The sequence below is a fragment of the Chiloscyllium plagiosum genome, unplaced genomic scaffold (assembly GCF_037043375.1).
Source record: "Chiloscyllium plagiosum isolate Xiang-an unplaced genomic scaffold, Cpla_swu_hap1 HiC_scaffold_30, whole genome shotgun sequence".
In the NCBI taxonomy this organism is placed as follows: Eukaryota; Metazoa; Chordata; class Chondrichthyes; order Orectolobiformes; family Hemiscylliidae; genus Chiloscyllium; species Chiloscyllium plagiosum.
The window spans coordinates 12,498,806-12,510,387 of NW_028270168.1; the positions used below are offsets into that span (position 1 = coordinate 12,498,806).

General features: G+C 40.3%; 1 protein-coding gene and 1 long non-coding RNA gene across 3 annotated transcripts in view; one reads left to right on the forward strand and one right to left on the reverse strand.

Annotated features, from left to right (window-relative positions):
- Nucleotides 1-10,834, forward strand: part of LOC122563518 (acid sphingomyelinase-like phosphodiesterase 3b) — a 42,247-nt gene extending 31,413 nt beyond the window's left edge. Inside the window, exons 7-9 of one of the 2 annotated variants that reach the window (XM_087976739.1) lie at nucleotides 2,097-2,230; nucleotides 3,809-3,913; nucleotides 4,344-10,834. In XM_087976739.1, coding sequence (XP_087832865.1) covers nucleotides 2,097-2,230; nucleotides 3,809-3,913; nucleotides 4,344-4,694 — 590 coding nt within the window. In that variant the 3' untranslated portion in view covers nucleotides 4,695-10,834. Of the gene's footprint in view, nucleotides 1-2,096; nucleotides 2,231-3,808 lie in introns of both variants that reach the window. The other variant, XM_043717342.2, reaches the window with a different exon arrangement.
- The window catches only part of LOC122563523 (uncharacterized), a 40,712-nt gene that overhangs the window by 19,991 nt on the left and 9,139 nt on the right, over nucleotides 1-11,582 (reverse strand). The window lies entirely within an intron of this gene.

Genomic DNA, 11,582 nt, shown 5'->3' on the forward strand with positions numbered 1-11,582 from the left:
GAACACATTGTGTTAGGAGTAAAGGACTGCCATGTATAGAGAATTGGCTGACTGGCGGAAAGAGGAGTGGGGAATAAAGAGATCTTTCCCAGGATGGTACTGGTGACTGGTGAGATTCTGCAGGGGTCAGTTTTGGACCACAACTATTTACTTTATAGATTAACAATCAAGATGAAGGAACTGAGGGGCGCTTTTGCTAAGTTTGCAGATGGCACAAAGAAAGGTAGAGGGGCAGGTCGGGTTGAAGAAGTGGAGAGGCTGCAGAAGGACTTTAACAGATAGGATAGTGGGCAAAGAAATGCCAGATGGAATACAATGGCAGATAGAAAAGTATGAGGTTAACCATTTTGGTGGGAAGAATAGAGGCATACACTGTTTTCTAAGTATGGAATAGCTTCAGAAATATGAAGCACAAAGGGGCCCTCATTCAGGGCTCTTTTAAAGTTAATATGCAGGTTCAGTTAGCAGTTAGGAGGCAAATTCAATGTTATTATTCACTTTAAGAAGACTAGAACACAAGAGCCGAGATATACTGCTGAATGTAGGTTTGCTCGCTGAGCTGGAAGGTTCATTTCCAGACGTTTTATCACCCTACTAGGCAACATCTTCAGTGGGCCTCTGGATGAAGCACTACTGATAATTCCTGCTTTCTTATTTATATGTTTTGGTTTCTTTGGGTTGGTGATATCATTTCCTGTGGTGATGGCATTTCCTGTTCTTTTTCTCGGGGGTGGTAAATGGGATCTAAGTCAATGTGTCTGTTGATAGAGTTCCAGTTGGAATGCCATGCTTCTAGGAATTCTCATGCATGTCTCTGTTTGGCTTGTCGTAGAATGGATCTGTTGTCCCAGTCGAAATGGTGTCCTTCCTGTATGTAAGGATACTAATGAAGAGGGTCATGTCGTTTTGTGGCCAGTTGATGTTCATGTATCCTGGTGGCTAGTTTTCTGCCTGTTTGATCAATGTAGTGTTTGTTACAATTCTTGCATGGTATTTTGCAAATGACATTAGCTTTGCTTGTTGTCTGTATAGGGTCTCAAGTTCATTAGCTGCTGTTTTAGTGTGTTGGTGGGTTTGTGGGCTACCATAATGCCAAGGGGTCTGAGTAGTCTGGCAGTCATTTCCAAGATGTCTTTGATGTAGGGGAGAGTGGCTAGGGTTTTTGGATGTGTTTTGTCTGCTTGTTTGGGTTTGTTGCTGAGAAATCGGTGGACTGTGTTCATTGGGTTCTGGATCAATGGTACTGGAAGAGCACAGCAGTTCAGGCAGCATCCGAGGAGCTTCAGCAAAATCGACATTTTGGGCCTGGGTACCCATTCTTTTTGAATACACAGCATAGGTGATTTTTCTCTGCTCTTCGTAGTTCCTCTGTGCTGCAGTGTGTGTGGGGGCTCATTGAAATAATGTTCTGATGAAGCTTCGTTTGTGGTTGTTGGGATGATTGCTTCTGTAGTTCAGAATATGGTTTGTATGTTTTGTTTTCCTGTAGACGCTGGTTTGAAGTTCCCCATTGGCTGTTCGCTCTACTGTAGCAACTAGGAATGGCAGTTTGTTGTTGTTTTCCTCTTCTTTAGTGAATTTTTATGTCAGTAAGAGTATTATTGATGGTTTTGAAGGTTTCGTCTAATTTGTTTCATTTAGTGATGACAAAGATTCATCCACATAGTAGACCCAGAGTTTTGGTTGGATGTTGGCAGAGATGTTTGCTCAAGTCTGTGCATTACTGTCTCTGCGAAGAAACCTGATGTCGGAGATCCCTTGGGTGTTCCGTTGGTTTGTCTGTAGGTTTTGTTCTTGAAGGTGAAGTGTATGGTAAAGTATAGGTCCACTAGTTTGACGATACTGTCCTTGCTGATGAAGTTAGTGGTGTTTGACTAATGTCATTTACAAAATAAGGAGGACAAGAATCTGTGTAGACCATCAAGGACAGGGTTTATGGTCACCAAGACTTTGAGACAGACAGGGTGCCAGAAGAATTTTTAGAGTAGCTTCATTTTTGAATACCATGGCAGAATATTGTGACCACGGACCATGAATATCTCAACCGGAAAACAAAAAGCAAGAGTCAAATAGATATCTTCTAATGTTTCTACCAGGTTCTCCCGTAGGAGTTATGTTTATTACACCTGGCATTACTCCATGGAAAACAACACTGCCTGGTGTGGAGAATGGAGCTAATAACCCAGCGATTCGGGTATTTGAGTATGACACAAATACATTGGAAGTCCAGGTAAGTTTGCCCTGTGATTTAAAATCTCAGCACTTCATAATTTTGTTGATACACTTTAAATGCTTCGTCTGTTATTGTTTTCTAGCAAGTAAAAATGCCATACTTTTAGCTATCATGTATTTCAGAGCAATAGGCCCCAAATGTTGTTCCTTGTCTATAGGGAGTTAACTGAAACACTAGTTGAAATGTTACAGTATGCCTCAGTTAGGGAGAAGGAAAAAATTAAATTGAAGTGTCAGCTCCGAATGTTGTCAAGTGGTTGTTTGGTTACAGAAAGGATGTGCATGTTGAATGTGATGCATTCCATTGAGGAGTAGCACAATATATACCCACATGAAGAAAGGTCTCTTATGCAAAGTACATGTCACCACATCTGAAATTATTCAACAGACAGTGCCTCAATGAGAGTGGGATAAATGGCATACTTCATTTATACACCAGGAATTCAAAAATTGAGCAATGCATGCCCAGATCTACACAGCCTTGCCTTTACTTTTCGGTAAAATTTTTCTAACTTTGCCTGTGACCAGTGAAACTCTTGTTGGCCAATTCAATGCTGACACATCACAACTCCAGAGTTCCTAACATGATTTAGGGTGGCACAGTGGTTAGCACTGCTGCCTCACAGCGCCAGAGACCCATTTTCAATTCCTGCCTCAGGCAACTATCTGTGTGGAGTTTGCACATTCTCCCTGTGTCTGCGTGGGTTTCCTCCGGGCGCTCCGGTTTCCTCCCACTGTCCAAAAATGTGCAGGTTAGGTGAATTGGCCATGCTAAATTGCCCGTAGTGTTAGGTGAAGGGGTAAATGTAGGGGAATAGGTCTGGGTGGGTTGCTCTTCGGAGGGTCAGTGTGGACTTGTTGGGCCGAAGGGCCTGTTTTCACAATGTAAGTAATCTAAAAAAATCTAATCTTAAAAAAAAGACTGAACTGAATGCTTAGGAATAATATTGAATGAATCTGTTTTTGTCTCTATCTAGGTAATAATGAAAATAGGTCATCACTTAGTCATTGCCTGGATTTCGGGTTGAGAAGAGAATTGATAGAAGTGTCAGATTTGAAAGGTCTAAACAGAGTAGATCAAGAGAAGCTGTTCCTATTAGTGGAAGCAACAGATGCAATGATTTAGGTGATTAACAAAAGAAGCAATGGTCATATAAAGAAAAGCATTTTTATGCAGCAAGTGAGTAGAGCACTCTGCCTGAGCGTTTGGTGAAGACAGATTTTAATTGATGCTTTCAAAGGAAACTAGATAATTGACTGAAGAGAAAAAAAAATTGCAGTGCTCAGGGAAACATTTGGAAGTGTTTACAGCCGGTACTGACATGACCTGCTGAGTGGCCTCCCTTCTGTACTACAAGTATTTCACAACTCTATAATTTTTGTTTGCACTAAATCCAAAATTGCAATCCAATTCAGAAGGGCAATGACTATTCACTGTCAAAACACTGTCAATCCCACATCATCAACTTTTTAATTATTTATGATCTTTAGCCACTTGCTGTAATTGATTTATGATGATTGTCATTAATTCATGGTATGTTTACCACAACTATAATAACTATTGATTTTTCTTTAGGATGTAGTGACATATTTCTTCAATTTAAGCTATGCGAATGCAATAGCTCCACTGTGGCAATTGGAATATCGTTTAACAGAGGCATTTAAGGTTCCAGATGGTACAGTTAAGTCAATGCAAACAGTACTGGATAAGTTATACCATGAAAACGACTATCTACAAAAATATTATAAACTTAATTCAGTAAATTATGATTTAGCTAAATGTGACATGAACTGCAGAATTGATCAGATTTGTGCAATCAAGGAAGTTGACTTTGCTAAATATGAAGAATGTGTGAAAAGAGAGAGCTCGTCTTCGGCTCTTACTGCACAAGTGCCTATTATTTCTTTTCTGTTGCTTTCCATTGTGCTCCTCCAATTCTAGCATATACCAGGTCTGTAGAAATGTGGCAAAGTATGAAAATCATAGACATTGTTCAACAGATAATCACTGACTGACTATAATTATGCTGCATGTATGATTGATCTGGATTGGGTCTTTGTTAAACTCAACCAATCCTTTTACTCCTTTCATTTTGTGCACAATTATGCAGCTAAAGGTAATCGAGAAGAGAAGAAATGCAACTAACCTGCATCTACGCAGCCATTCCATGCTGAAAATAATCTCCATGCATACATGTAAAAACAACCAATTTCATGGCATTAATTGTGATCTAGAGAGGGGTGTTCTGTGGTGCAGTGATAGTGCTACCCCTACACCTGGTGGGCCTTGGTTCAAGTCCCACCTGCTCCAGAAGTGTTTAATAACATCTCTAGACAGGTTGATTAGAAAAACAAATTTAAAAACAAAGTGTGAGCCTGGGATGACTCTTGTGGGCCAGTGGAAGTGTCCTTCTAAACCAGGAGGTCTGAATTTAAATCTTACCAGCTCCAGAGATGTTTAATAATATTTCTGAACCAATTTGATTAGAAAATATCTATTTTTGATCTAGTGACTCTAATGGTGTAGTGGCAGTGTTCCTACCTTTGAAACAGGAGGTCTGGGTTCCAGTCCGATCTGATCCACAAATGTGTAATAATATCTAAACAGGTTGATTAGAAAATATGTAAATGGAGTCCGAATCATTCATCTCTTTAAAAGCATGTTGGCTGTCTACAGAGAAATTCAGTCACTCTCATTCCCTGTTCTATCCTGGTAACCCTGCAGGCCTATTTCCCTCAAGTCCACAAATATCTTTTCAAAAGTAATTGGCTCCATTCCTATTTTTCTCATAGCCAGTATGTTTTTTGCATTTGGTCTTGTCCTGTTTCGACCATGGGTTCAGTAGGATGATACTAATTAACAAGTTCATTAGTGGTTTTATAAATAATATATATTAAGCAGTGATGAATATATTAGAAACACATGCTATCTAATGAGTGCTGAAACGACTTCAGACATGCTGAACAATGAGGCTCATTGCTCCCTGCCTACTTTATGATGGCTGGCCTGGAGAACTCAAGGTTCTTGGCGCCATTCACAATCTTGGTCCATGATGAATCTCCTGAATAGGGCAAAGTCCCTAATGTGAACACTATTGTGAATCTACGATTACATTTTGTATCATCATCCCATGGTACTTTCAGGACTTTTCCAGAATTCTATTATGTTGAAACAACATGTCCAGGTAGCCCTGTTTAACAGATCTTCAAGACAGTTCCCACTGACAAGTTTGTACCACATAACTATTCTTCAGTCAAAACAGGCTGTGATCACATTGGAAGAAAGTGAAGACTGCAGATGCTGGAGATCAGAGTCGACAGTGTGGTGCTGGAAAAGCACAAGAGGTCAGGCAGCATCTGAGGAGCAGGAGAATCGACGTTTCAGGCATAAGCCCTTCATCAGGAATGATTATGAAGGGCTTATGCCCGAAACGTCGATACTCCTGTGATCACATTGGACCTGTTTTCCAGTATTTTCTCATTTTATTTCAGTTGCTCATTGTCATGTCCAATTAACCCTTAACAATTCCTTGATGGTGTGTTAAAAACATAATTTTTAAGCCTACCAATACGGTTCTGTAACAAACAAAAATTCAAAAGTTATTCCTCACAAACAACTGTAGCTCTCTAAAATCTAAAAGCAGTGTCCTCTAGTAACTACTGGCAACAACCTTTCTTTGTAAACTTGTCATAATCTGGAACATTTCTAACAGATCAGTCTACAATCTTCATTGTCCGAAGAAGACAATCTGAACTTTTCCAATCTAATCTTGCAGCTAAAATCTCTCATTTATGGAACCATTCTGGTAAATTGCCTATGCAATTTCTCAGTTACTCCACAAACTGCCTAAAAATCTCCAAACATCTGTAATGACTTCAGGTTCAGAATAGATTTTGCTGGAGTAAATGTAAAGAACTTGAATGTTAATCAATGCCTTGAAACTTATGTTCGAGTTACACATCGCTGCTGTACATTGTCAGTTTGTGACTGGAATGTTACCAATGCTGGTGGTTAAACTCATCACATGGATGCTGAGTCAACCTATTCAAGGCAATAGAGAATCTACTTTACGGTAAAGTAAGGGTATGATGAGTGAAGCAAAGAAGTACAAAATAGGAACAAAAACAGAAATTTCTAGAAAACTCAGTAGGTTTGGCAGCATCTGTGGAGAGAAAGCAGAGTCAACATTTTGGGTCCAGTAACTCTTCTTCAGAACAGTTCACAACTACTTCCAATACTGCTGAGTTTTCTAGCAATTTCTGTTTTTGTTTCTGATTTCCAGCATCCTCAATTATTTGGTTTTTATTAAGTAGCAACTAGGCATTAGATGAATGGATTTCTGCTAAAGAGATGCCAAATCATCAAATGACCAGGTCAAAAGTGACAATATCATCCGATCGAAAGGTAGCAAACAGGATTAAATCTAAGTTATGAAATCCTAATCTCGGTCTTGATTCCACATTCCCTCCCTATCCATATACATCCATCAATTTTATCCTGCATGCATTAAGAGCAAAGCATCCAAAGCACTTTCGAATTAAGAATTTCAAAGATTCTCAATTTTCTCTGAGGGAAGTGATTTCTCTTCTTCTCAGTCTTAAGTAGTTGACGACACATCGAGATGATGCCCCTCATTCCAGACTGAGATCAGATTTAAACATGAGCAGCTCAGATTTATTTTTCCCTTTTTTTTCATGAGATGTCACTGGCCAAATAAGTGTCCACTGTTCATCTCTTGCTGCTCTTGGACTCGTAAATATGCCATTTTGAACACACTGGCTCCAGTGTTTGAGTTCTAAATATCCAGGAGGTGCATAGCGATTGGTTTTTATTTAGATATACAGCACAGAAGCAGAGCATTCCTTCCAACTCGTCCATGCTGACCAAATATTCTAAATAAACCTCATCACATTTTCCAGCATTTGGCCCATATCCCTCCAAACCCTTCCTATTCATATACTCATTCAGAAGCCTTTTAAATGTTGTAATTGTACCAGCCTCCTCTGGCAGCTCATTCCATACATGCACCACCACCCTTTGCATGAAAAAGTTGCCCCGTAGGTCCCTTTTAAATTTTCTCCCCTCACCTTAAACCTATGCCCTCTAGTTTTGGACTCCTGCATCCCAAGGAAAAGACCTTGTCTATTTATCCTATCCATGCCTTTTATGATTTTATAAACTTCTATAACCTCAGCCTCTGACAATTCAGGGAAAGTAGCCAGAGTCTATTCAGCCTCTCCCTATAACTCAAACCCTCCAACCCTAGCAATATCCTTGTAAATCTTTTCTGAACACTTTCAAGTTCCACAACACCCTTCCAAAGCAGGGAGACCAGAATTTCATTCATTATTGCAGTTAAGGCCTAAACAATGTCCGATACAGCCACAACATGACCTCCCAACTCCTGTACTCAATGCACTGATCAATAAAGGTACACATACCAAACACCTTCTTCACTATCCTGTCTACGTGCGACTCCATTTTCAAGGAACTATGAACCTGCACTTCAAGGTCTCTTTGTTCAGAAACACTCCTCAAGACCTTACCATTAAGTGTATAGGTTCTGCCTTGATTTGCCTTTCCAAAATGCAGCACCTCTTGTTTATCTAAATTAAACTCCACTTATCGCTCCTTGGCCCACTGGTATATCTGATCAAGATCCCATTGTACTCTGGAGTAACCTTTTCTGCTATCCACTACACTTCCAATTTTGGTGTCATGTGCAAACTTACTGACCATACCTCCTTTGTTTACATCGAAATCAGTTACATAAATGATGAAAAACAGTGAACTCAGCATCGATCCTTGTGGCATTCCACTGTTACAGGCCTCCAGGTTTGAAAAGCAACCCTACACCACCACCCTCTATCTTCTACCTTCGATTATTTTGGAGAAATCATCAACTGCCTGAATTACTATTCATCTACAGATGAAATTGCTAAAAAGGCAGATTCAATAACCTGACCCCTTAAAAACATTACCCTGTAAACATTCTGGAGGATAATATTGACCCCACACTAAATTAGACCAGTGAAATAAATTCTGCAGAAAATAACTTGTCTTCTGTCCATCATCAGCAAGGCACAAGTCATTAGCGGAATGGAAGACTCTTCACTTAATTGGATGGATGTAGTTTCAACAATACTCCTGAAGCTCTACACAATCCAGGATAAAGCAGCCCATTTGATTGGCACCCCAGCTACAAACTTCAACACTCACTCTCTCCACTGATGCAAAGTAGCAGCAGTATATTGCCATAGAACATAGAACAATACAGCACAGAACAGGCCCTTTGGCCCAGGATGTTGTGCCGAACATTTATCCTAGCTTAAGCACCTATCCATGTACCTATCCAATTGCCACTTAAAGGTCGCCAATGATTCTGACTCTGCCAATCCCACAGGCAGCGCTTTCCATGCCCCCACCACTCTCTGGGTAAAGAACCTACCCCTGACATCCCCCCCTATACCTTCCACCCTTCACCTTAAATTTATGCCCCCTTATAACACTCTGTTGTACCCGGGGAAATGGTTTCTGTCTACTCTATCTATTCCCCTGATCATCTTATAAACCGCTATCAAGTCACCCCTCATCCTTCGCTGTTCCAATGAGAAAAGGCCTAGCACTCTCAACCTATCCTCGTACGACCTATTCTCCATTCCAGGCAACATCCTGGTAAATCTTCTCTGCACCCTCTCCAAAGCTTCCACATCTTTCCTAAAGTGAGGTGACCAGAACTGCACACAGTACTCCAAATGTGGCCTAACCAAGGTAACATCAGCTGCAACATCACTTCACGACTCTTGAATTCAATCCCTCTGCTAATGAACGCTAATACACCATAGGCCTTCTTACAAGCTCTATCCACCTGAGTGGCAACTTTCAAAGATCTATGAACATAGACCCCAAGATCCCTCTGCTCCTCCATCTTACTAAGAACCCTACCGTTAACCATGTATTCCGCATTCTTATTTGTCCTTCCAAAATGGACAACCTCACACTTGACAGGGTTGAACTCCATCTGCCACTCCTCAGCCCAGCTCTGCATCATATCTAAGTCCCTTTGCAGCTGACAACAGCCCTCCTCACTATCCACAACTCCACCAATCTTCGTAACGTCTGCAAATTTACTGACCCACCCTTCGACTCCCTCTTCCAAGTCATTAATAAAAATTACAAACAGCAGAGGACCCAGAACTGATCCCTGCGGAACTCCACGTGTAACTGGGCTCCAGGCTGAATATTTACCATCTACCACCACTCTCTGACTTCGACCGGTTAGCCAGTTTTCTATCCAACTGGCCAAATTTCCCTCTATCCCATGCCTCCTGACTTTCCGCATAAGCCTACCATGGGGAACCTTATCAAATGCCTTACTAAAATCCATGTACACTACATCCACTGCTCTACCCTCATCCACATGCTTGGCCATCTACAAGATGCACTGCACTAACTCACCAAGGCTCCTTTAGCAACAGCTGCCAAATCTGCAACTTCTACGACCTAGTAGGACAAGAGTAGCAGAAGCATGGGAACACTACCACCTGCAAGCAGTCCACTAAATCACACATCATCCTGACTTGAAATTACGTTAGTGTTCCTTCACCATTTCTTAAAATCCTAGAACTCCCTCTCTAGCAGATGCCCTTACATGCCAGGGACTGCTGCAATTCAACTAAGTAGTTCACTGTACCTTCTGAAGGCAATTAGGGATAGGCAATAAATGCCTAGCCAACGTGCCCAAATTCTGTGAATAAGAGAAAGTAGCAGCATGGTGAAATATCCAGATTGTATCCTATTCACATTGCCCAGATAAACCTCTTGGTCACAGATCACCCGAAATGTTGATGATGAAAAACACAGGTATTGAAAGTTAGAGGTTGTGTCTTGTGTTATTCATATGTCCAATACCTAATTGTTAACCTAAATCTCAAAGTTATTGTCTTATCATAGGCTGACATTAGTTGCTTTCTCACTGAGATTGTGAATGGAACTCAACACAGCAATAATTGGCAAACAGAGTCACCCCTAAAAAAACCCTAATCTCTCATGTGTTTAATTTTTACTCAACCAACCCCACCCTATTATCAGTAGTATTATAGAAGTGAGGAAATCTGGTGACATACATACAAATGTCCTGAGGAGAGGCAAGAGTAGATACTGGGACGAAGAAATAGTTTTCAATTAAATGCGGCATCATACAGTTTTGCCAGCCAAATTTGGAATGTTGGATCTGTATCTGACTAAGGGTCACAGAATGGCCTTTGCAAGCATTATGATATGACGATACATTCAGAAACAAAAATGTTCAAAATGAAGTTTATCTGAAAAGTTTTGATAACATGCTGTTTACAAGATGGATACACTGCATATAACATATACAATTAATTGAAAATATAGAAAAATCTTTGAAAAATGTTTTGTCAAAAAAGCTTTAAAATCACCTGTGCTTCAAAATGGACACGTACTTCTTTAACTACAGATTTCATTTGTTAACATGACACTTGCCAAAATGGAAATATATTTTTCTGTTGGAACATGAGCACATTTACATCCATTCATGATACAAAAGAAAGACAGATTTTCTCCAATAACCTTTAATTTTTGGGCCCTAACTTTTTACTGTTATTGATAATAAAATAACATCAAGGCTTTGCACCCCCTCAACAAATATTCTAAAGGCAATCAAAATGAATTTAAAAGATCCTTAAATAGAAGTCAAATTCCCAATATTGTTTTAGCCACTGAAAACAGTTCCAGTAACATAATGCATGGTTCATATAAATAAATTATTCCAACAAAAGTTTTAAAAATAGGTCACCTATCAAGACAAAAAGAAATCAATTGCTGAGCCCTTGAGGAGACCCACATTTTCTGAAGAGTAAAAACCCAATTTCCCTTCAGCCTACATCAGTGATAAACTAAATCAGCAAATACTGGTGTAAAACAAAACTGGAAATTCATGGGCTGGATTGAGGCCAAGATTGGAGGTGGGTGAGAGTGAGAATTATTCTCGCTGACCAGAGTCCCTTTCAGCTATTTTTGCAGAAGTAGGGTAATGGGATAAGCCAGCAGGTCTGACTTCCCAATGACCTCCCATGAAGGCTGACACAATTTGGTGAGAGCCACCTGTGACCAATAAAGAGAAACAGAGTGTTGGACATTTTAGCTGCCTGAAGATAAACTCCTGGCAGCCCAATTGGGGAAACCACCAATCCTGGCAGGGTTAAAGGGCCCTGAGTGCGATAGTAAACCACCCTGAAGAGGGACTCCGGTTCCCCCACACCTAAATCCACACTTGTAGGCTGACCACCAGATCCATTTTCTAATTTGAAATATAAAATAGTTG